At 35.9% G+C, this 27345-nt stretch overlaps 1 protein-coding gene across 6 annotated transcripts in view; it reads right to left on the bottom strand.

Annotated features, from left to right (window-relative positions):
* MARCHF1 (membrane associated ring-CH-type finger 1) overlaps positions 1-27345 on the bottom strand; it is an 883830-nt gene that overhangs the window by 40339 nt on the left and 816146 nt on the right. For all 6 annotated transcript variants that reach the window (XM_021676609.2, XM_064383766.1, XM_064383767.1 and 3 more), the window contains one exon: positions 13876-14056. In XM_021676609.2, the coding sequence (XP_021532284.1) occupies positions 13876-14056 (181 nt within the window). The remainder of the gene's footprint in view (positions 1-13875; positions 14057-27345) is intronic.

The following is a 27345-nucleotide window of genomic DNA, read 5'->3' as shown; positions in this document are numbered from 1 at the left end:
CATGCATTATGTTATTCAGATCTCCTAAGAACCATCTAAGGGGGTATGTATTCTTATTATCCCCATTTACACATGAGAAAATAACAATAGAAGCATGGGGAAACTAAATAGCTTATCCAAGGTTATAAAGCTACACTAACTGCTTTTAAGAACGCAAACCCTAGCTGCTCAGTCCCAAGCTCCAGATCTTACTCATTACACTGGTCAAATGCAGTAGATTTAAATTATAGGCTATTGGATTACTTTGTAAGAGGTCTTTAAGGTAAATATTTTAATGCATCTATAAAATGATTTATTACTCTACCAGATAGTCTTATGCAAATGACTGCCTGGAACAATTAGTACAACCCTTTGGAAAGTAAACACAAGATAAATATTGTTCAAATATGTCAGACAAGGGTACTTGTTTTTATTTAATTAACTTTTTAAAATGAACTCCTAAAGAGGTTTTGATATAACTATTTTTCTCTCTTAATCATGCTTACTTTATTAATTGGCTCAGCAATTTCTTATAGATAATCTAGATTGTAAACTTAAAACAGCATAACCCTCATCTGGATGACCATACAGTGTGAATGACTGGTATGCAAATTAATCCATGCATTGAACCCCAACAATCATCTAGTGCTCTAGAACTAGTCAGCTCTCTGAAAATGTGCATGCGACCCTCTTGTTGGCCTTAAAGTGCACTCAATGCTAAATATGGATTCAGTAAGAACAAAAACAATGAATCTGCTACAGCGTTGATGATGGAGGGATGGGAGAGACAATAATATCATCATTTTCTAGGATTCTACAAAGTACTTTTACTTACATCATTTTATTTAACAGAATCCCCAAAAGTTGAAAAACTAGGTATTATTGCCAACCCTCTACCGCCTTTCCCTTTCTTGAAATAAAACTGTCTTATGTCATAGGACTCACCTAAAGTCACCAAACAACTACATGGAGGGGAGGGTGAATCCAGTTCTTCCACATACTAAATCTAGATTCTTTCCATTGTGTTTTACTGTATCTCACCAGGCAAATATTTGCAGAGTTACATGAACATTTCTATCCCACAGAGATTACACATTCTTGCTCTGGGGACTGAATCTAGCCTTCAGACCCCTCTTTTGTTTTGTCTGAAACGTTTCTGAATTTGAATTAGTTACTACTATTTTAAAAATGATAAGAGATTAAATCTGGAACTTCATTCATTTGCAAAATAGTTTTGGCAACAGTCAACTGAACTTAGTAGGGACTTCTCCCTTTAGAGTAGGCACATCAATGCCACAGACCTTACCACTCCTTACCACATTTCCCTGTACTGTGTTATCTGCTATTTTTCATCATAAAACCAGGTCTCTTTATTCATTTATATTACCTATCTGGTTCCTGACAGAAAGTAAATTGTCTGTGGGACTAAGCAGATCTCTACAGACACTGTTAGTAATTTTCCTCATCCAACTTGGACAGGGTAATCTTTATGCATCTTTCCAGCCCTGGTTCCCTACATTCGTTCAACAACCATTTTATCTCCATTTTCTTCATTAAAATTTTCCCCTAATGGAACAGACAGGCAGCTTTGAAACTGAAGATTTCTTCAGCTAAACATTCCCACAAATTTCCCTTGAGCTATACTTTGATAGTTGGAATTAGCCCTGTCTGAAATTGCTGGAATCATCCCCCTTGCCATTTTCAAGTCCATTTCAAAATATTTTGACTAACTCATTTTCCAACTCCCTCCATCTATGTCCTGCCAGAATGTACATTCTCTGACATCAGAAGATTCTGGTCTTGTTCATCACTAAAATCTTAGGACAAGGTACAGTGACTGACTGGTACATGGTAGGTGCTCAGCAAATATTTGTTTACTAAATGAAGAAGGTGAAAATGATAACTCATAAGGGATGTTACTGGAGCCCTCTCAGGGTGGTCTTTCAGATAGAGCTGCCTGCTGTGTGGTCTTCTATATGAACATAGTCCTCTCTGCTCAGCAATCTTTTAGGAAAAAATCCATTTCCTGGAAGCAGAAAAGGATCTAGCTCCAAAATGTGTTAACTTGGTTTACTGATACTCCTTCAAAATATCAGTTTTTTTATTGAAATAACATTTACAGAAAACCTAGCCTTTAAGTAAATAGAGTTATCTCTTTTAGGTTAACTAAACTTATTTGCTTAGACTTGAAATCTACACTGTTTTTTATTTGTTTGTTCGTTGATTTTTTTCACTGTGCCACGTACGAAATGGCTTTCAGCCCATCCAGCCTCTTTTCTTAGGGTCAGAAGTCTTTCATGTATGCCTCAGGGCTGCAGAAGAGCTTTGCTGTCAAGAACCACTTGGTTTTGCTTTATTTTAGCCTTTACTCACTAGCCAACAACTTATAAGAAAAAAAGAAAGTGTAGCAAAGGTACTTACATCTGGCTTCCAGTCACTTTCCAGGATGCCTCCTAAATGCTAACTGCCTGCAAACATTTTCCCTCTCTCTCTTCTCTTCTTTCTTTTTTCCTGTTCTAACTTACTATTTTAATCCTACCTTTTAAATTTAAAAATATATATAGAGAGTCCTTCTTGCTTTTCTCACCATGGGTTGCTTTAAAGGGTAGTAAGAAAGACTAAGACATAGGCTGTTTATCACTCAGATCTTGGACTCACCCTCTTACTCACCATTCTGTCCTGTACCACTTAAGCTACTGTAGACATAAAGGATTTTTTTTCTCTATCTTTTAAGAATGCTTCTGAACATTTAAAATGCATTTGAATGTGAGGTCTCTTAATTTCTTCCCTTTTTTGAAATAAATTGATTCTTCACTTTCCTTTTCATAAAATCACAGAATTTTAAGTTGGAAGAAACTTTAAAGACACCCTACTGCTCTCTTTGTTTTACAGATGAAGAAACTGAGACAAGACTCAAAGCGGTTAAGTGCAGAACCAGAATTAAAACCACCCAAACTTCTGACTCCTAGTCTAGTACTTTACTGTTGGAATTATTTCTTCTTTTTTACTAAGCTATGCTCCTTGTATTTTAGTTAAAAGATGATTTAAAACTACTTCTAATTCCCTGAGTGTAGGACTCTTTGTGCCATGGGAAGGGAGTACAAGTCTTCGGGAGGGAAGTCCTTACAGTAGAAGCACTGTTGTGTTCTAGGTAAACCTGTTTTTACTTTGCTTCATGTATCCATGCGGAGAGACCTCTGTTAGAATAAGAAAGCTACCCCTTCACTCACTTCTCCACCATCAAGAATGAGGGAAAAAATAAACTGGGTATGCACTGCTCAGCATCTGTCCACCTCCTGCCCTGCTTTTCCCACGTATTTTATAATCTCTCATGCTATATATTTCACAGTTCTCCTCTATCTGTGACTGTCTACTTTGAAATAAATATTCATGTGAAGGATAACAACATTGGAATAATTAGGCTATGAGTGGTGTGTTCTTGTGGGAAACAACGCAAGAGAAGCCACTTGATGGTACAATTCAGAGAAAAATAGGAGATTGGAAGGAGGCTGACTTGGGAGAGATTAATTCTCTTTTGGCGTGAAATCTTTCAGCCATCTGTCTTATTTTAATGTTGATAATCTCACACTTGGATGTTGATGCATGTACAATGAAGCTAGACACTATCAGTTCAGACAGATCATATCAAAGTATTTCTTATTTCTTACATACTTATCCATCTAATAGGAATTTGGTTCAATCTAAAATATTAACTTCAAAAAAGCCATGTTGATTTCCATCACCTTACACTTTAAAAAATTAAACCAAGAATTTAAAGAAAATTTCCTCTTTTATTTGATGTTAAGACTTGAGAAATTAGAAATGTTACTTGTTTTGATACACTGATTTTGTATCCTGACACTTTACAGTAGTTTTATCAGTTCTAGTAGGCTTTTTGAGAGTCAGTAGAGTTTTCTAGGTCTAGAATCATTTTGTCAGCAAAGAGAGAGGTTGACTTCTTCCTTTCTTATTTGGATGACTTTTATTTCTTTATCTTGCCTGATTGCTGTGGCTAGCACTTCTAATATTATGTTGAATAGGAGTGGTGAGAGTAAGCATCCTTTTCGTGTTCCAGTTATCAAGTGGACTGCATCTAGCTTTTGTCCATTCAGTATGATGTTGGTTGTGGGTTTGCAGGGCTCTTTAGATGCAGATGGCTCTTACTGTTTTGAGATATGTCCCTTGAAGTCTAGTTTGTTGAGGGTTTTTTATCATGAAGGGATGTTGGATTTCATTGAAAGCTTTTTCTGCATCTATTGAGATGATCATATGGTTTTTGCTTTTAACTTTGTCTATGTGGTGAATCAAATTTATTGATCTGCATATGTTGAACTAACCTTGCATCCCAGGAATGAAGTCTACTTAATCATGGTGTATTAGCTTTTTGATGTGCTGTTGCATTTGGTTTGCTAATTTATTTGAGGATTTTTGCATCTACGTTCATCAGGGATGTTGGCCTGTAGTTTTCTTTTTTTGTTGTGTCTTGGCCGGGTTTTGTTATCAGAGTGATGCTGGCTTCATAAAATGAGTTAGAGAGGAGTCCTTCTTCAATTTTTTGGAATATATTCAGTAGAATTGGGACCAGCTCTTCTTTGTATAGCTGGTATAATTTGGCTGTGAATCTATCTGGTCTGGGGTTTTTATGTTTTTATTACTGACAATTTCAGAACTTGATATTGATCTGTTCAGGGTTTTAATTTCTTTCTAATTCAATTTTGAGAGATTGCACGTTTCCAGAAATTTATCTTTTACCTCTAAATTGTCTAGTTTGTGTGCATAGAGATGTTCATATAGTCTTTGGACATCTTTTATATTTCTGTGGGATTGGTTGTAATGCCACCTTTGTTGTTTCTGATTGTGCTTATTTGAATCTCTCTTTTTCCCTTGTTAATCTGGTTAGTGGCCTATTGATCTTGTTTATCTTTTCAAAGAACAAACTTTTGGTTGCATTGATTCTTTGTATGCTTTTTTTGGTTCTCAATTTCATTTAGTTCTGCTCTGATTTTAGTTATTTTTTTCTTCTTCTAGCTTTGGGGTTATTTCGTTCTTGTTTTTCTAGTTCCCATAAGTGTGATGTTAGATTGTTAATTTGAGATCTTCCTAACTTTTTGAGATAGGTGTTTAGCACTATAAACTTTCTTTTTAACACTGCCTTTGCTGTATTCCAGAGATTAAGATAGGCTGTATCTCTGTTTTCATTTGTTTCAAAGAACTTTTGATTTCTGACTTAGTGTAATTGTTTACTCAAAAGTTGTTTAGGATTAAGTTGTTTAATTTCTATGTAATTGTTTGGTTTTGAGAAATCTTCTGGATATAGATTTCCATTTTTATTCCACCATGGTCCAAGAGTATGGTTGGTATGATTTCGACATTTTTTTTGTTTGTTTATTGAGACTTCTGCTTTCTGGCTGAGCATGTAGTTGATACTGGAGTATGTTCTGTGTGCACATGAGAAAACATGTGTATTCTGTGGTTGATGTGTGGAGTGCTCTGTAGATGTCTATTTGGTCCAACTGGTCAAGTGTCAAATGTAAGTCCAGAATTTGTTAATTTTCTGCCTCAATGATCTGTCTAATGTTGTCAGTGGGGTATTGAAGTTCCCTACTATTATTGTGTGTCTGTCTAAGTCTTTTCTTAGATCTATAAGTACTTGTTTTATGAATCTGCGTGCTCCAATATTGGGTGCGTATATATTTAGGATAGTTAAATCTTATTGTTGAACTCTTTATTATTATGTATTATTCTTGTCTATTTTTACTTTTTTAAAAAACCATTGGTTTAAAATCTGTTTTATCAGATATAAAAATAGTGACTCCTAATCTTTTTTGTTTTCCATTTGCATGGTAGATCATTTTCCAGCCATTTATTTTGAGCCTTTGTGTACCATTACATGTGAGATGGGTCTCTTGAAGAAAGCAGACAAATGAGTATTTTTTTAATCCAACTTGCCTTTTAAGTGGGGCATTTAGACCATTTACATTTAAGGTTAATATTGATTTGTGAGGTTTTGATCCTATCATGAGATGGTTAGCTGGTTGCTTTGTAGGTTCTATTGTGTGGTTGTTTTATAGGGCTGCTTTATAGGACTATGTACTTGGGTGTGGCTTTGCAGTATCAGGTATTGTTCTATTGTTTCCATGTTTAGAACTCCCTTAAGGATCACTTGTAAGACTGGTCTAGCGGTAACAAATTCCCTTAGTGTTTGCTTGTTTGGAAAATATTTTATTTGTCCTTTGCTTGTGAAGTTTAGTTTGGTGAGATATAAATTTCTTGATTAAAATTTCCTTTCTTTAAAAATGATGAAAATGGGCCTGTGATCTCCCATTGTTAGCCTAATGGAGTTCTCTTTTGTATGTGCTCTGACCTTTTTCTCTAGCTGCCTTTAATATTTTTAATTTCATGTTGACTTTGGACATCTGGTAATTATATGCCTTGGTGATTTTCATTTTGTATAGTATCTTGCATCTTTTCTCTGGATTTCTTGTAGCTGAAAGTCTACCCCTCTAGCAATTTTAGGGAAATTTTTCTTGAATTATTCCCTAAATTATGTTTTCTAGGTTGTTTACTTCTCTCCTTCTCTCTCAGGAATCCCACTAATTTGTAGATTTGGTTGCTTTATGTAATTTTAAATTTTATGAACACTTTGATCACTTTTTAATATCTTTTTCTTTACTTTTGTCTAACTGGGTTAGTTTAAAAGACCAGTATTTAAGCTCTGAAATTCTTTCTTCTGCTTGGTTATTAATATAGCTTTCAATTGTATTTTGAACTTCCTTAAATTAAGAAAGACATCCCCACAGTTGAGAGAGAAATATATTTAACTTAATAAAAATTTAAATGTGAAATTAATTTAAAACTCAACCACAAGATGATGCTTTGGGGAAATCTTTCATTTTATGTGTGTGTGTGCGTGTGTGTGTGTGTGTGTGTGTGTGTATGCTTCTGACTTCTGTAAATTCTAACTTGATGTTTTTATGCTTCCCATATGGATCATTGGAATATTGACTGCATCATTTTAAATATAATTTATGTTTCAAAAGCTAGAATAAAATAAGCTGCATTCTGTATATTCTTAGCTCTTGTTAAAATAAAAAATGGATTTTCTCAGGAGTGGATCTTTATCCTTTTACAGTTAGGCATTTCCTTTCGTATCTGTAATAGTAACACAAGGGGACATTCTTACTAAGCAAGTGAGGTTATGTTCTTCCAGCAATAGTTTTCAAAGAGAGAAACAGAATTAACAGAATTAAAATAGTGCAACAATCTACTAATAAGGAAGTATTGAAAAGAAATGTTCCATTTAATCTATTCCAGCCAACAATTATTATTCAGCAGTTGTTTATTTAAAGCTACTTTGTGACAGCCTGCATCAAATCCTGCTCTACATTCCCAATTATCTCCCCAGTAACGTCCTGGATATTTAATTGGTAAATAACACTTTTTGATTAGCCTAGGTTTTGTGAAACATGGAGAACAAAAGAGAAAGACATTAATTGTTCTATGTGCTTGTAGAGTTTTTTGGCTTTATTTTTATTTTGCATATCTTTAGATATGGATTGTCTTAGAAAGACCAAACACATGATGGTGGCAACCTCTCTCTTTAAACTGCCTGTACCATCCTTCCTCACAAGTTACAGAAAATTCTTTCATCTTGTTCTATCCTTCTGCAGTAGACTATACGCTCCCCTAGAGCAGGATTTTACTCTTTCTTGTTCATTACTGAGCATGACTGGCATATGGTAGATAATACAGTAAGTTGAGGGAATTAATAAACTGGGCATCATTGGAAGTCTCTCAGAACAATAATTCAGAATATAGTTTGCTGGTGATGTGAGCTGAACTCTGACTAGAGGGAGAACTGTGTTTATAGATGGAGGCTTCCCAAAAGAAATAAGCTCTTTTGCTGCCCAGAGAACAATATTTCTGTTTCAACAAGCTACTCTATAATACCAATCTCAGGTGAATTTCTTTGATATTTCGAAAGACTAATTGAACTACTAGTATTTTATTTAAAGCGAAAAGATAACAATACATGTGATAAATCCTAAATTCTATTAGAATAAATCATGAGACACTTGTGTTTTTCATGTCATAATTATTTGACACATGTTGGCATTGTTATCTATTCACACTGGAATATTATTTTAGTTGCAATATCAATTGTACTTGTAAGAGCAAAAATTGTACTTCTAAGAGTTAAGGAAATAAAACAACAAAACAAAGACAAAAAATTTAGTAAAAAGATTAATCTTCAATCAAGTTATAATACTTTTCTTTTAGTAATCTTTTTGTTTATTTTGTAGTCTACTTATTTTGTCCTTTCCCATAGCAAACAGCCTAGTAGCCTACTGGACTCCTCCTTCTTAATGACTGAAGCAGTGAGGAAGTAAAGGGAAGGGCATTTGACTGTAGACACCACCACCACTGGACAGTGAGAAAGTTGTGGAAAACATACATGGCTCATTTGGAGAGTATAAGTTTGAAAATAAAATCATGTCCCTAGAGTGTCCTCAGTCACTTAGACTTCCCTCAGGCTTCATGTAATAACAGAACGGAAATGAGTATGCATTGTGAATTGTGAGTATGATTTTTTTTTGCAATCATAAGAAAGCTTTGTTCGAGCTATACTATGGCAGAAATTTTCATTGCTTTCAGGCTTATATATTTGTAAATAAATGGAATAGCAAATCCACTCCCTAGAATTTGGTTCCTATGAAAGGGAAATAGCCTGAAGACCTCAAAACTTTATTACTGAGGGCTTTCTTATCATGTAATCCCAAGTACTTTAAGAAAAATTGAGACTTAATTAAAAAGAATGCCAAAGAGAACTCAAAGAACCCTAGAATGATTTCAGAATGTCCATGCCCACTAAAACTCTTGCCAATGATCAAAAGAACTCAAGTTTATCCAGAATTGTCTTCAGCCTTTTGTAGACCCATTTTTATAAGCCCTAAATTTTTTGGTGTTGATGTTGTTTAAAGCAGAAAGAAGCACCTACGTTAAATGTTGAATAAGGACTATTGGGGAAACAGAAGCAATATCTGATGCTCTGAGAGCAGAGAAGAAAGAGAAACAACAAACCCAGATAGAAAGGCTTTCAAAACATAGCAGGATGTAGTCAGCAGAATGAAGAGAAACAGCCTTATATGTATTTCAAGATACAGAAGTCATTAATGTCTTCAGCTTGAAAAATAATCGCTGTGCATATAATGATATATTTCAGTTATTAGTAAAATATATTGGGTAAAATATTCTTTTCTAGGAAAGGAGACTTCAGAAAAATTTTTGTTTTAGAATTATTTGTTTTGAAAGATTTCCTTTGGGAATGATTTAAGTAAGAATTAAAGTTGTGATGCTTAAAGAGAGAATCTTTCAGCTATTTGGTGGTAGAGTGATACAGTACAATGAGCACATGCTTTAGAATCAGGGAGCTTTGAGGTGTGTGATATTGAGTGAGTTTGATATTTTATTTTATTTTTCTCATCTGCAAAAGGGTCTTGATATGTCTACATAAAATGGGGTTGTAATGAAAATTGAATTAGTTAAATGATATATGCTAAATATTTGTCCCATAGAAGGAATTCAGTATGTGATGATCATGTTAGTGAAATTGCAAATTCCCCTTAATGGTAAGAAAATGATGCATTTTGAATTTTTTTTTTTGTCATAGACAGCATCATTCAAAGGGTGCAAGAATATCCTAGCTAGGAATCTGGCCTTATCCCTTCCCCTGTTCAATTTTAAGGATATTAATGATAAGACATTCAGATCATCAACTAATCGATAACAAATTTGGGGCAGTTAACCTTCTATGATAACTTTCATTAACCCTTGGCTCTTCTGAAAGATGAATGCTACATCAAATTAAGGCAAGGAAGGAATTAAGGGTGTTTGTTAAAGACAGTTCTTCATTTTTAAAAATAGGCATGTCAATGACAGCACTGTAAATCATGATAGTTGAAATGTAGAAAGACCAAGATGACTACTCCTTATTTGACATAGTTAATTTACACAAAATTATATTTTATGAACTTTCCAATATTCAGCTGTTTTTGATCTACAAAATGGTTAGTGCATATGGCTCAACATAATCATTACTAAAGCAAAGATAATTTATTCATTACCTTATTTTCTTTGTGCAAATGAGACAAGGAACACAAAGATGCATGGAGTTACATATCCTGTATTGTACATTTGTCAAATAGTTTCTGTATGGAAAATTACAGAAAAAATATTTTAGGGGAGAAAGTTGTCAATAGTATTTGCTGTCCTCATAAACTTGGTTTCATATTTAACAGTTGGCTTCTCCAAGTCAGGAGTAGCTTAAATCTGAACTCCATGCAATTCTTTAGCTTCAGAATAGATTAGTTTATGCTTCCTATTGATACTGAATGCATCTCCCAATTGCACTGAGTAGTCAGTTTGCTTACTTTATGTGTGAGTTTTTGACTTTCCTGGACCCTCAGAATTATTTCTGACCTGGGGTAATTTAGCAGATTAATGAGACTTTTATTGAATGTTACAAAAGTAGCTGAGTTACTGACTTAAAGATGATGAAAATTGCTTTTCCTTGAATACGTACTTGATTTTATTTTCACTTTGAAGATTGTCTTCTGGAAACATTAAGATACCTCAATGAATTTACTAACTAGATTTTGGTGGAGTAATAATGCAATTGATGAAGTTGCAATTAATGAAGTAACATTTTCTGATACCTTTGGAAACTAACCAGTAAGCCCCAAAGTTTATCTATGAAGATTTGCACCTTTCTATGAAGAAGTCATTTCATCTAAACAGAATCTCCTGCCTGCACTGGAAAATGGCAGAAATTCAACAACATTAGCTAAATTGTTTCATGCGGGTTGGTCTTTAGAATGTTTTAAACTGTAATAGAATTACTGAGTTGAAGGCAATTAACTGGATGTACTTCAAATATATTCTAACCAAATGCTATACCTAGCATTCTCTATAACTCTTTACAAAGCACCAAAAGAAAACTGTTGATGAATCTTAGTGCCATCAAAATAGCCCAACTAGAACAGTTCTAAAATGCTTCATATCTGTATAGTTTGTATCACCACAGAATGTGATGACTCAGATTGACGACTGAGAAAGTCATCACTATGGATACTGCCTCTTAAGTATTATTCCAGTGCTTCATATTTTCAAAGGAGAAAGTGAGGTGTTGGAATACTTTCTCTAGGTTTTTAAAGCCTATGCATCATGGAGGGAGGAATAGAACGTACGTTCCTCACATCTAAGACTCATGTGTTAGGAAAGAAGTTGAAGATTCAGATCCCTACACAAGTGCCACAGAGGTACACAGATGAGTGCAGATGGCACAAGATAAGAGAGGGAAGGCTGAGAACTGTGAAGAATATGAAAGCAAGTAGCTTTTTAAAGGGGACAGATACCACTTAGGTCCACTGATTGTTGTCACTATGAGAATGTGGTTCCAGTGAAGCCAGATACTGTGATATTTCAGACAAATTCAGATGTGTGGAATTGCACATGAAATAGTTACATGTTTAAATGTTGGTAACTAAAGTTATAATTTTAAGCCCTGTGGCTCAAATAAAACACATCTGTGGGTGCTTGGGAAGCAAACTCTGCATCAGATTCTGACATTCCTATGCATATATAAGTGCTATTAACAATAAAGAATGTTGAAATGCTGTCCTTCATCAATGCTTAATATATTAATATATTAATCAAAGAAAATTATTCAATTTAATATTCAAGTTAATCAAAGAAGATTTTTTTAGAAGAAACTAGGATATTCATCAACAGATAGTAGGTACATAGCTGCCCACTAGGTTGCTACAACACATTCATTATCATAAATTTATTATTATTATTATTATTTTGGAAACAAGGTGTGACTCCATCACCCAGGCCTGACTGCAACCTTGAAATCCTATGTTAAAGGGATTCTCCTGCCTCAGCCTCCTGACTAGCTGGAACTATAGATGTGTGCTACCATGCCACGTTAATTTAAAAAAAAATTTTTTTGTAGAGATAGGATTTCACTTTGTTGCCCAGGTTGGTCTCAAACTTCTGGGCTCAAGGAATACTCCTGCCTCAGCCTCCCAAAGTGCTGGGATTTCAGGTGTGAACTACTGTGCCTGGCCCATTATCATGAATATTTAAAAAGATAGATACATTTGCCACCTTTCTCTGGTTTATAAGTCAGTTTGTTTGGGAAAAAAATAAGATTTCCTGAGAGAGTTGTAAATTACTGGGAATGGAATATTAACAAAGGATGAAAGTTGTATTGAAAGGGTGATACTAGATACTGCAAATGCTGGGAGTAGAATGAAAGGACTTTTCAAGTTTCTTCTTAGCATCATGTTTTTTTATTAAACAAAAAATGAGTAGTAGTGATAGATATGGTAAAGAAGGGAAAATTAGAATCCTAGATTGTGGTCCTCAAATTAAAATACTGTGTTTAACAAAGTTGAAATGAAAATTTTATGTAATTTTAGCATGAGAAAAAAATGAAGAAATATATAGATTCTAGGAAATAATTTGTAGTTCCCTGACGGATAAGAAAAGGAATTTAGAGATTCGTGGAGTACAATTTGTCATTTCGCTACTCAGACAGTGCTCAGCATCTGTCCAGCAGATGAAGCAAAGGGCAAGGAATTGGGGTCCACTTCTATTTCCGGCATTGATACCCTGGGCCCTAGAAAAACAGTGTTACCCTGCAGCACTCAGGTCACCCCAGTGTTAAAAAAAGACCACGCATATCCTAAAGGAATTTTAGCCATGATTTTTGATGGCTATAAACCATTTGCAGGTTTTTAAAATTGAGGCTACCATAAAAGCAAGGAATGTGATTCTCTTTCTCCATAATTTACAGAATTAATGGAGAATTGCAATGGATAGCCAGCAATCAGTAGGTTCTAAAATATTCTTATTTGCATTTCAGTTCTGCTCATTCTGGAACCCATTGTGTTTCTTTCCAAGCAATGTTCTAAAACTTTTGCTTTGCATTTAATTTAAATAAAAAAGCAGCTCTAGGATGATTCATTGTTTAAACTGTGGTCTTCATACTCTCCCTTGGAAATTGAGGCAGCCATATACGTAAGGCTATAGTTAGGCAAAAAGATAATAATCTACACCTTAAAATCCAGGAGTCCGGCTATCAAACATGAATTATATAAAGTTCATTGTCCTTGTTTGTATTCTCTACAAGTTTTTCTTCGTTGACTTTGACTGAGACCCTAACTTTGTATTTGAGTCACAGTCTTACCTTTCTTCTTTAGAAAACTATAACATAGGTGAGGAATTTGAAGACAAACATTATAGATACAAAATATACTTATCTCTCTCTTACAGACTGATGCACAATATAGAAAATAATACTTTTTATTTTTACCTACTGCAATTACACACGTCATTAAATCAATTCCCAAATAAAAGTAAACATAAATAGTACACATTTAATAGAAGAAATCACTCTTTTATTACCTAATAAATAACTTGTAAGAAATTTGATGAGTTCATGTTGTTTACGGCAATGTATCATGTAACCTTCTTGGGAATTGGCTTCTGTGAGCACAACACTATCATAGTTCTCATCAATTCAATTACATTGAATTACAAGTGCATTTTGCATGCATATACATATATATATGTATGTGCCTGCACTGACTTTTAAAAAAGCGTTGAAGTAATATATCATTCAGAAGCTCTAGAATATAAAACATAGAAGATAGGAAGGATTATCTGCAAATGCTTAGATGAATTTTGTGTACTGAGCCCAATATAAGATATGTACCCTTCATGGATATTAGCATACTAGGAGAATCTTATTGGCAGAGGAAATAGATTTCTAAAACAAGTCTGCTTTGCAAATGGTCCCTCCCAAAGCAATTCCTACGGATACTGTACCTTCCGGAGGGGTTTGAGCTTGGTCTCCATTATGAAGTCATACTTGCAGAGCTCACAGCAGCGTGTATCTGAGCTCTTTATCCACTGGTGGAGGCAGGACTGGTGGACAAAGCGCAGTGTCCCAGTACAGCGGCAGGGTGTGATGAGGGGGCTCTCTTCATCCCCTTCGCAGTGACAGATTCTGCAGAAAGATACAGCAGCCAGTATGAGACCTCGCAGAGAAGGTTTCTTGCCTGTGTTATTTCTACCCTTGCTTATACCAGATATGGCAACCTAAGATTTAGAACACGTGGACATTTCACTCCAACTTTGATGCAGAACCAAATCTATGATCAATACAGACTGAGCATTCCTAATCTGAAAACCCTAAATCTGAAATGCTCCAAAATCCCAAATCCAAAACTTTTTGAGCACCAACATAATTCTGTGAGTGGAAAATTCCATTTAGTCAAAACATAGGTGCACAACACAAAGTTTATTCACCACCTCAAAGGGAAAATAAAATTATCTTCGGCTATGTGTACAAGGTACATATGACACATAAACGAATCCTGTGTTTAGACTTGGGTTGCATCCCCAAGATATCCCATTATGTATGTGCAAATATTGCCAAATCAAAAAAAAATCGCCAATCCAACGCACTTTTAGTCCTACCCAGGATATCTCATTACGTATATGCAAACATTCCCAAATCCCCACAACATTGAAATTGGAAACACTTCTAGCACCAATCCTTTTGGAGAATGGATACTCAATCTATATTAATTGACTTTTACTTGTATGGTCATTGCTGGATTCAAATCATGTAATAAGCTGTGCATTACACACTGGCATATCAACAATGCACTCATTTCATTCATACACGGAAGTCAATTTTAACAGCACCACTATCGTGCTATGTCCCCAACTTAATCTATTTAATGGGATACTCTCTATGGGCTTTCACATGTAAAAGTTATGAGTTTTAAGTATTCTAAGGAATATTATAGTTTGGTACTTTCCTGTGTTACTTTGATAATATAAGACCATGGCATATAATTTATTAAATATGGTATCTTACCAATGTGGAAAAATTCTGAAAAAAATTTAAGGTATAACAAAGGAATAAGGTTAATACAAGAAGTCTTAGCTTGAAAATATTACAGATATGTTCTTAAGAAGATGCATACCTATTTGGTCACAACGAATGGTCTAAACTGTCAATAATTAGCATTGTTTAAAAATGTTAATAAATACATCTGCCAGTGAAATAAGTTGAATTAGTTTCTGGAACTACTATGAATTCTAGTTTCACAGATTTTCGGTCTAAAATTATTTTATCGCATATTCAGATTTTAAAAACTAATTTATTTTTCTCTTTGGATGAGACAAGTCTCTCATAATGTTACCTGGTGAATTCATATCTCAGCCCTGGCTGGGCACGGTAGTTCACGCCTGTAATCCCAGCACTTTGGGAGGCCAAGGCAGGTGGATCACGAGGTCAAGAGATCGAGACCATCCTGGTCAACATGGCGAAACTCCGTCTCTACTAAAAATACAAAAAAATTAGCTGGGCATGGTGGCGCGTGCCTGTAATCCCAGCTACTCAGGAGGCTGGGGCAGGAGAATTGCCTCAACCCAGGAGGCAGAGGTTGCCGTGAGCCGAGATCGCACCATTGCACTCCAGCCTGGGTAACAAGAGCAAAACTCCGTCTCAAAAAGAAAAAAAAAAAAAAAAAAAAAAAAAAAATCTCAGCCCTTTAATAATCTGAAGGTTGTAACCAGCAGTTAGACATTACTAATACATTTCATTAGAAATGTTGCTTTAAATCTGTTAAACACATACACTCGTATGTTTACTGCAGCCCTATTCACCATAGTAAAGACATAGAATCAATCCAGGTGCCCATCAGTGGTGGACTGCATAAAGAAAATGTGGCACATTCCCTCGATGGAATACTATGCAGCTATAAAAAAAGAATGAAATCATGTCTCTTGCAGCAATATGGGTGAAGCTGGAGACCAGTATCCCAAGTGAATTAACACAGAAGCAGAAAACCAAATACTGCATGTTCTCACCTATAAGTAGGAGCTAAAGTGAGTACACAGGGACACAAAGATGGAAACAATACTGGAGATTGTTAAAGTGGGGGAGGGTGGTGGGAGGTAAAGGTTGAAAAACTATCTATGAGGTACTGTGTTCAAGACCTGGGTGATGGGAACATGAGAAGCTCAAACCTCAGCAACATGCAATACCCCCATGACAAACCTGCATAGCTGGCCCCTGAATCTAAAACATTTTACAAAATGCAACAGGAATGTTCAAGGTAACATTTAAACTTTAAAAATATCTACGGCCGGGCGCGGTGGCTCACGCCTGTAATCCCAGCACTTTGGGAGGCCGAGGTGTGTGGATCACGAGGTCAAGAGATCAAGACCATCTGGTCAACATGGTGAAACCCCGTCTCTACCAAAAATACAAAAAATTAGCTGGGCACGGTGGCGCGTGCCTGTAATCCCAGCTACTCAGGAGGCCGAGGCAGGAGAATTGCCTGAACCCAGGAGGCGGAGGTTGCGGTGAGCCGAGATCACGCCATTGCACTCCAGCCTGGGTAACAAGAGCGAAACTCCGTCTCGAAAAAAGAAAAAAAAAATCTACATAATTAATTTTTGAGTTGAGTCACAATGGCAGGCTGGAAGAATGTATGAATCATTGCACTGTTCTTTCCTTTAAAGTGTATAAAGTGTATATAGATATAGCTATAGAGGCTATCTCCCAGAGGAAATGAAATGACTGCTCACTCAGATAGTACAGAAAGATACAGAAACTGAAACCCAACACTCCCCCTGACCTCAGAGTGAGACAATATGACAGAGTACGCCAGGATTTTGAATGAATTTCTTAAGCAAAAATAAAGAGAGCAAAAAGGAACACTGCCATCTAAAGTTCCGAGGTGAGCGTGCGGGGATGAGAACACAGGGAAGGTCAATATCAATGTCTCCTTCCCCCTGAGCTGACTCAGGCAGTAGCCATGTTGGGTGTAGCACCATGTACAAAAGGCTAATGTGTTAAGGGGAAATTAAAAATTATCTGAATGCCTATTTTTAATATAAAAACCTGAAATATCTTCTCTCCAAACCTAGGCCTGAGGAACTGGACTTAACACTTTGTATTATGCTTGTTACCAAGTTAGTGTCATAGCATCGGTGCTCAGCAGATGTAAATTGAATAGAATTGAATTCAGTCAACAAAATACGACTTATTACAAAAGTAGCCAGTAAAAGTAAATAGGAGCTTCTCTAGCACGTAATTAAGTTGTAATATTTATTTTCGGAGCCACTAAAATCTAATGAATTATAGACAGTAAGAGTTTGATGTTTCTTAACTCCTTGAACATCTATCTCCTGCCTCCTCAAAAAGATAATCCCTTCAACCAGGGGTCAGCAAACTATGACCCAATTCTGTCCACTGAATGTAATCAATGAAGTCTTATGGGAACACAGCCTCACCCACTGGTTTGTGTATTGTTTAGAGCTGTGTTTGCAGAGTAACAGCAGAGTTGAGTAGTTGCTGCAGAGACATGTGGCTGCAGATACTAAAACATTTACTTTCTGGGACCCTTTCAAAAAATGTTCTCAGATCCCTGCCTTAAAGTACACCTGTGATGCTGAGTAAAGGCAATGTATGAATATTATCGACAATAATAAAAACAAATTTTACAAAATAAATCACCCTAACTTCTGCAATTGACAATAAAACTGAAGTAAAGGTTACATAGAGACACACACAATAAAAATGAAAACCCCACTTGGCCTGGAATTAGTTCTGGCTGCTTCCATGAACAAAATTTCTTATTTGAAAAGAAAAAGACCAAAAACTGCAGTTAATGCTATTGAATAAATTCATCACTAAAAAAAGATTGTGTCAAATGCTCTATAGGTACCAAAAAGATGTTGCAGCTCTGATGTTTTCACTGACATTGAAAAAGTAATTTATTCATAAGACGTAGTTGATTACTGAGCTCAAACTGACCTGGTCAGTTTACTATCGTCCAGCTTCTAATGTCTCATAAAGTCCTGTTTAAAAACATATGCTGAAACCACTACCTGAAGCACCACTAGCAACATCATTTTCTCATGAAATTAAGGTTATTTCTCACAGGGAAAATAAAAAGCTTGGTTCATTTTCATTCCCATTTCACATGATTTATTTTTACCTATTTTTAGCATTTTGAAATTTTTCCAAATTATCCGGCTCAAGTTGGACCCCAAGAGTCTTTGCAAACCATGTTGAGATTGTTCTAAATCAATGTAAAAGCTAAATATCAACCTCAAATATCTACTAGAAATAAAAAATAATGTGATAGTGCCATGAAAGGAAGAATCAAACAATTTCTAAATTGATACACTTCACACAAATCATAATTGCTGAATTATAAATGGAAAGACAGTAATGAAAACATAAGCACATTTTTTCCAGCAGAATAATTGTGTAGAGAAGGTGATTTCAATAAGGTAATAAAATTGCATTGTAAAATATTCATAATTTTGGTACATTTTTACCTGATGGGAAGTTGGGACTTGGGAATTGACTGACTGTATAAAATTATTGGTGATTCACACTGGTATCTGTCAGCTAGTGATAGCTACAAGCTGAATTCACAGATTTTACTGGCATTTTAGTATTTGACCAGTCTACTTGCAGTCTAATCTGTATATGTTGAGACCTTCACCATTTATGACTGAATAAACTCTTACTTTTACGTAATTTCTAGCTATCTGTGAATAGCAGATGACATAATGCTATGCAGCAAATTAAATTTTAGTTTTTTTTGTGTGTGGATGTGGTGTGTGTGTGTATGCTTCACATCTCTTACCTTAATGTTTGAGTTTTAAGAAGAGTAGGATTTTTTTTTTTTTTTGGTCTTACATAGCTTAAAATGGCCTTTAGTACTCCTTGACCCTTCCTTTGCCAAGGTTTCTTGGCTCTGCTAGAATCATATTTTTTTCTTCATACGTTTTTTAAAAAAACTAATCATTGAGTTTTTTAAACTCCCTGTCTTGGAATTGATGAAATTCAGTACAAAATTTAGAACTATTTGCATTACTCTACTGTAATCACCCCGACCTCCATAAACCTTTAATAAAGTCTGCTAAATTAAAAAAAAAATCATCTTTGTGAGGGCCATGGTGGTTATGCAACTCTGGAATTGTTAAAGTCTTTCACTCAATAGTCATTTCATTCATGCTTGTTTTCTTAGTTCTTGCTATATGCAAAGAAAACCATACACTTCAGTGTCTTTCATATCTTCTTCATTTTCATCCCCACAACCATTTCTCTAGCAGTTTTGAGTTGTCAACATATCCACAAAGTATCTTTAAGACTGTGTTCCTTCCATCAGGAAATCATTCTTATGCATTTATTTAGATCCTCTTAATATACTGCCACTCTTCAAGAACTCTATCACCAATCTATAAACCCAAATTACTTTACCTTCTTTTCATATGAGCTTGCACAATTGATTGTACCTTACCTATTCAGCCAAATTTTCCACGAATCTCTGACATACAACCACAGTAGCATGGTACAGAATTTAACAGCTAATAAGCTGTGGGTTTTGTCACAAATATGTTACTGCTGTGCTAAGATCTTGATTCCTGTCAGCTGAGAGGGCAGTTTTGAGGTCTTGGGTGTGAGTTGTCCATTCACCCTGGTTGACTTACAAATGTTATCATGTTCTGCATGTTGTAAAAAATGTTGAGAAACACTGGTGTGGCTACTGAAAATACAATCAGCATTCGATTTGTAGTTCTGCCCATCTATATGTGTTAAATTACTTAATCTCTGTGTTTCAAGTTCCTCATCAGTAAAATGGGAGAGTAGTGATCACTTAATAAGGATTAAATTATGTGATCAAGTGATAATTAATAATCACTTAATTGATCACTTAATTTAATTCTTAACAGTCTATGACAATTATTCTCCCATTTTACTGCATAACAGTTTACTAAAAGTAGTATTTTTAAAAAATTAATGGTCAGATGATTATTTCCTGGGTTTATTGCATTCTCTATATTAAACTCTGTCTCTGGAAATTTCCCCAAGTATGATCTTCATACCTTTGATATCTTCCCTATTTTAATAACACCTCATCTAAATTAAGACTCATCTAAATTTCAGAATCACATCCCTAATAAAACAGCCCCTAGTTTTTCCTTCCCTACAATGCTCTCTCCTATTTCTTGAGCTGTCATTGCTCTTAAAGAGTATACCACACAGATACAGTCTCTGCTGTTTGTTAACTGTTTCATTTACACAAGTTCTGGAATTATGAGCCGAATAAAATCATATTTAGTAATTTTGTGGGGGTAGGATCTTTTTGTGCTTTTGTATTAATATTTAGAGTAATTTAAGTTATGAAAACGTTAAAAAGTCAGGGTAAAGGTGGCAAAGCAGTAGACCATAATGGACTAGCTTTCATCTAAACATTTACAGAGCATACACCAAAAAAGCCAGCTTGGTCAGATGATGTGGGAATTCTCAGAAGCTGTTACCAATTACCAGTGTTTTGTTTATGTTTCCAGAAAATTCACTTATAGTGAAAGTGAGAAATGTGTGCTCCTTTTTGATACCATGAACATTTTAATTTGCATTGAGGAACTAAACTGAGGTGTAACAATTTTATACCCTATATGAGCAGCAGAGGAAGTCAAGCAAACTGATCTGCAGTAGAAAGGGGAAGCAACATACTTAAATAAACAGAGAAGAAGATGGACAGTGGTTAATATCATCCCTACCAACAGTTGTTTCCAGCTACTCTTATTAATATGGAGCCAGCACACATTTTTGGAATTAAAACAAAAAGGTGTTATAAGCCAGATTTCTAAGATTTCCTTAACAGAGATGAAGACAAATATCCTAAGCCATCATTCATCCTGAGATTTAAAATATCTTGAAAACACAAAAATACAATTATGACATGAAAATAAAAATATTTTACAAACAGATAATACTGTTTTTGTAATCCTAAGTTTCATCATTCTGAATATGTACTCTTTTTTACATCTGCAGACGAGTGACAGTTCTTCATACATATTTGATTTTGTTAAAACTGTTTTTGTTTTCTCAAAGGAATATTTTCAACTCAAAAAAGCTGCTACATAGCATGACTTCCTGAGTTTAATTTCATGCCCTAATTTGTCACCACCAACTTGGTCAAAACCTCAGATCATCTGCACAGAGCTGTGGGGAATGATCAACAACAAATACAATGACATGGCAACGTCCCCGGCTTTCCTAACTCTATCCCTGGAGCTGATCCAGAAGTCACAAGTAATCAGCCGCTTTTTTTTCCCCCACCAGACATCACACTGATAGAAAACAGTGGAGAAGAAGATAATGATCACCCTTGCTTAGTCAGTAATGGAAGCGGAGGAGGCCAAGTCTTATTTGAATTCATAGACATTGAATTCTGCAATGGTTGGGAAGATTCTATTGGAACTGCTTCTCTTGGGTGTCTCATCACCTCTGGAGATGGTTCGATGCCATCGATATGGGACTTTAAATTCTGCTTGGGACTGAGGATTCCCACTGAGATTCTACTCTCATCTAGCCTCATGGTTCAGCCTCATAGTGGGCTGGACCCTCTTTGAAGACTTTCTGAGAGGTCTCCATGGCTCCTGAAACACATTAGATTCCCCCATTCCCTCTATTGACATGTGTAGCCCTAGGAGTCCCAGTCAGTGTATCTAGCAATAGAATAGATCTTATTAAACTTAAGATTAGCTCAGACTGTCCAAATCAGGAGAAATCAAAAGCTAGATTGTATCTTTTAGGATGATCCCTTTCCTGTTAACTACTGCTTTACTGCCCCGTGGCTTACTCATTGGTTAGCTTAGAGGACGATCTATTTCTGTGCAAAGGAAATCAGTTTCCCTAGTGGCATGTATCTTTACAGATCCTACCTTATAATTTTGATGACTTACAGATAAGTAAACAGATAATATATATTGAATGAATATCCCAAGGTTATGATTTTCTCAACATTTGTATATGGCGTAAATATTCATTTTATATCAGCTTTGACATCTTTTTGGGTATATTTGTAAGACTGACAAAATTAGAGATATTTCTAAGCAAGTATCCTTAAAGTTATTAGGCTAAATTTTTTTTAGCTGCATGCATTGAAGTGAAAAGGCAAAACAAAGGGACAGATAATAAAAACGATTTGACTTTACTATGTAGATATAACCAAAGAAATATATGTGGTCAGATGCAGAAGAAGTCTTCTGTACATACATAATAACACAGCCATCAGAAAAATTACCCAGTTATAACCTTTTAGTCTTTTTCTTTTCTGCATGTGGCAGAAATTCTTAATTCAAACTGATTTTCTGATCTTTTTTTTTGTGATTGCTAAGTGTTGGAATGTTTATAAGCTCATCCTCAACCATGACTTCCTTCCAATTTTGTCCACTCATTAATCTTAGCTGGCTGAGCATTACATCAAAGAAAGTCTCAAGTTGCTATGGATAATTGACAAAGCAGGCACTTTATTTACAGATAACCAAAAATGCATTGTATTGGAAATACGCCTCTGCATATGAATTATTCTACAAAGGCAAGTAAGTGCAAAATACTGATGTTTTACAAATTTACAAAATTGAAGAATGATCAATTTTTATTTGTTTATTCACTCTTTCATTCATTTAGTCAACAAATAATTTTTTGCATATGTATATATGCAAGGTTTTATAAGGTCCTATGATAAATACAAAGATGAATTAGTCTCAGTCTTTTTCCCTTAAGGAATTTATACTATGATAGTTTATGCATTAGACAACTGCAAAACTAGACAGGATTCATTTAAAATGTGATGTGTGCTATGTCAAGTGCTGTTGTATGCAAAGGAGAGAAAGTTCATCTCAGATTGGGGGCCAGGGGAGGGTGGTTAAAGCCTAATGGAAGATGTGGCATGGGAATTGGAATTGAAGCCTGGGTAGAATTATGGCAGATGGAGAAGGACGTTGGTAGAATACATTAAGCATAGAAGATATTTTCACTCAATGCCTTTTCAGTCAACACTTAGAAGTAGGATTGATTGGGTAATTTGGTAACAGTATGTGGCCAAGTTTGAAAAGAGCATGAAAGTTCAAGTAGAATTGTAGTGAGATGTCATGCTGAAAAATAAAGATTATGCAGAGCCTTGTATTTTCCTCAGCCAGTGCCAACACACACACACACACACACACACACACACAAAAAAAAAAAAACTTTAATTGTATTTAGTTGAGTAGAAACCCACTAAATAATCTGAATAAAAAATTAAGATTACATCAAAAAAACAGGCAAAGGAGCTGAAAAGACATTTCTCTAAAGAAGACACCCAATGGTCAACAGCTATATAGAAAGGTGTTCAATATCACTAATCATCAGGGAAACGCAAATCAGAGCCACACTGAAATACCACCTCACACCCATTAGAATAGCTATTACCCAAACCCAAAAATCAAAAAATCTCCCAAAATCCCAAACAAGATAAATGCTCCTGTGGAGAAGTTGGAAACCTTGTACACTGTTAGGATTAAAAATGGTGCAACTGCTGTGGAAAACAGCCTGGAGGTTTTTCAAATAATTAAAAACAGAAATACCATATGAGTGAGCAATCCCACTTCTAAGTATCTGGAAGAATTGAAATCAGGACCTCAGATAGGCATCTGAACTCCCATGTTCATTGCAGCGTTATTGACAAGACTCAAGCTATGGAAACAACTTAAATGTCCATCAGCTTATCAATAGAGAAAGAAAATGAGGTATAAGCCAGGCAGAGTGGCTCATGCTTGTAAACCCAGCACTTTGAGGGGCTGAGGTGGGAGGATTGCTTGAGCTCAAAAGTTTGAGAGCAGCCTGGACAACACAGCAAGACCCTGTCTTCACTAAAAATTAAAAAAATAAATTAGTGGAATGTGGTGACATGTACCATAGTCCCAACTACTCGGGAGGCTAAGGCAGAAAGATTGACTAAGCCCAAGAGATTGCAGTTGCAGTGAGCTCCGATCATGCCACCTGCACTCTACCCTGGGCAACATAGTGGGACCCTGTCTCAAAATAATGTGGTTTATATACTTATACACAATGAAATATTATTCATCCTTAAATAAAGAAGGAAATCCTGCCATTTGCTACAGGATTGGATGTTCACTGGATGAACCTTGAGGAAATTATGCTGAGTGAAATAAACCAGTCACAGAGGATAAATATCACCTATCAAATACCACTTATATGAAGTGTATAAAATAGTCAAACAGAAAGAAACAGGGAGTAGAATAGTGGCTGCCAAAGGCTGGGGAGAGGGGAGAATGGGAAGTTGTTATTCAATGAGAGTAAGTTTTGATTACGCAAGATGATGATTCAGTTCTAGAGATCTGCTGTATAATACTGTGGCTATAGTTAACAGTAAATGCTGTACTCCACACTTAAAAATTTATTAGGAGGGTACATCTCTTGTTAAGTGTGTTTTTAACCACAGTTAAGATAAATAAATAAACTATCTGCCCATTTAAATAGCAAAGTAAGATTATTAGAAGGATTAATGTGGCATGTTAGATTAGAAAGAAAAGGGAGAGTCAGTAACAATGAGAACAGAAATTAGTGTCCTAGTGTGAGAATGGAATGGAAAAAGAGAACAGATATTTTATAAACTTAGAGTTGGTAGAATGTAGGCATCAATTTGGGAAAAGGAAAGGGATGAGCTATGGAGGAAGAGAACAAAGGATGGACCAAGCTGACTTCACGCTTTTGATTAAGCTCCTGGGGACAGAGGCTCATGAGTCGTCTATGTGCAGGGCCTCTGAACATTTGTCTGTCCCGACACTTACCACCTGTAAATAATGGTGCTCATAATTTGATTTTTGACTTAGTGACTCAGTATGGAGACAGTAGTCTTGAAAATGATAAGGAAATAGATCCACACTTTCTCAGAGCTGCTACTCTGTTGGGTTTGAGATCGTTCAACGAATAATCATATTTAAAGATATTTTTCAAAATAGCAGTAAAATGACAAATACATAATTTATTTGGTTGGTGCAAAAGTAATAGCAGTTTTGCCATTACTTTAGCACCAATCTAATAAAATGTGACTCTTTCCTCTTAGCTTACTTTAACTTTTTTTTATTTTATAAATTTTTTAATGTTTTAAACGTTTTGACTCTTTTATTATAACACTTAGCTTAAAACAGAAATACACTGTTTTGCTGTTCAAAAGATTTACTTTCTTTCTATTCTTATTTTATAAGCTTTTTCTATTTAAAAAATTTTTAGCCAGGCAAGGTGGCTAACGCCTGTAATCCTAGCACTTTGGGAGGCCAAGGCAGGCAGATTGCTTGAGGTCAGGAGTTTGAGATCAGTCTGGTCTACACGGTGAAACCCTGTTTCTACTACAAATACAAAAAATTAGCTGGGCATGGTGGCAGGCGCCTGTATTCCCAGCTACTTGGGAGGCTGAGGAGAATCGCTTGAACCCTGGACACAGAGGTTGCAGTGAGCTGAGATCGCACCACTTCACTCCAGCCTGAGCAACAGAGCAAGACTTTGTCTCAACACGCACACGCACACACACACACACACACGCACACACACATTTAATTTTACTTTTTAAACTTTTAGAAACAAAGACAAAAACATACACATTAGCCTAGGCCTACATATATATGCAGTCTGTCCTTGATCAAAAAACACATACATGCACACACAATATGTACATCTACACACAAGCATACACATATGTGCATACTTAGTATATCAAATAAGATTTTTAAAAGAAGATCAGCAAATACCGATGCTCACCTCCTTTGTTTTACTTTGTGATTTTGCTGTCTTTGCACAGATTTGTTGGGTTCCTTTTCCCTAAAGCACCTATTCCTATCTCCATGCAGAATGAACACACTTTATTACCACGGATTGTTATATTATCTGTCTTCTCTACTTCCGTGGTTTCCATACTTTACTATGGATCAGTCTCACAGAGAGGGTCAGTTAAAACCTAGATGTCTAGGTTCCACTCCCAGCATTTCTGATTCAATAGGTCTGGATTGGGGTCTCGTAATTTGCTTGTTTAAAAACCTGTGAGGTGATTTTGATGCTAATAGTACAGGGACTCAGAGACCCATGAGTTTAGGGCTTCCCCCTGCCCTCCCTGCAAAGTGTCGTTTGAAAATGAATTACAATCTTCCATACCAATGAGAAATTTGAGGTTATTCCAAAATGAAGGCTGTTAAAAGTGACCGAATTTTCTATTTCCAACAATAAGTGTGTCAAGCTTGAGAACCACTGTCCAATATTTTAGATGGCTTCAGGAGCTGAAGGAAAATAACTTTGTACCAGTTGCTAGCCCCCAGGCTTCTTTTCTGGTGTGTCTAAATTATAAGAGATACTGTCAAGTAGACCTCCTCTTCCATATGCATTTTTTGCTATATATATACATACACACACACACACATATCTATTTATATATACATATATAAATTTACACACACATACACACACACAAATCTTCTGGGCATCAATTTGTTCACCTCAGATTAGGCTAAAAATCAGTGGTTCTCAGCTTTCGGTTGCTCATTAAAATGATCTGGCATGCTTCTAAAAATGTACCCATGCTGAAGTGCCACTTCCAAAGCAATCTGGATGGAGTCCTGGCAGCATTAAAAAAACAACAATTTTGGGTCGGGTGTGGTGGCTCATGCTTGTAATCCCAGCATTTTGGGAGGCCGAGGCTGGCAGATCTTGAGGTCAGGAGATCGAGACCAGTCTGGCTAACATGGTGAAACCCCGTCTCAGCTGGGCGTGGTGGTGGATGCCTGTAGTCCCAGCTACTGGGATGGCTGAGGTAGGAGAATTGCCTGAATCTGGAAGGCGGAGGTTGCAGTGAGCGGAGATCGCTCTACTGCATTCCAGCCTGGGGGAGAGAATGAGACTCTGTCTCAAAAAAAAAAAAAAAAAAATTCCCAGGTGAGTCTAACAAGCAGCCTAGGTTGAGAACCCCTTGGTGAGATGATCTCTCAGGGCTTTTCTAGCTCTAACTGGTGGGATTTTGAGACTTTGGAATGCTGATTGGAACAATGAGTCCTCAGATGTGCGGGGCATTTTGATAATACATATGGCTTCTATTTCATTCTGGTTATGATTATTTTTTCCTTATTCCTCTTTTATTTTCTCCATTGTGGCCATCTTACTGTGTGGCAAAACATTTTAATTTGATTACACCCCCAGAGAGTCATGATCTAATTTAGATAAAAAGTTTGTAAAATAAAGACATCAGGATTTGTTAAAGTGGGCCTCAGAGGGGCCAAATAAGAACAAGCCGGTAAAAATCAGGCAGAACATGGAGAGGTTTTGATTGGCATTTGTTGGGCAACCTTGAGGGAGAGAAGAAAGTTCTCAGTTTAATGTCTGCAGTAAAATTCATCGCCAAACACAGACACTTCTGAATT

This window comes from Aotus nancymaae, unplaced genomic scaffold (genome assembly GCF_030222135.1).
Source record: "Aotus nancymaae isolate 86718 unplaced genomic scaffold, 86718_ANA_hifiasm-v0.15.2.pri h1tg000033l, whole genome shotgun sequence".
NCBI lineage: Eukaryota > Metazoa > Chordata > Mammalia > Primates > Aotidae > Aotus > Aotus nancymaae.
The sequence above is the reverse complement of the archived record's forward strand: the minus strand, read 5'-3'. Positions and strand labels throughout refer to the sequence as shown.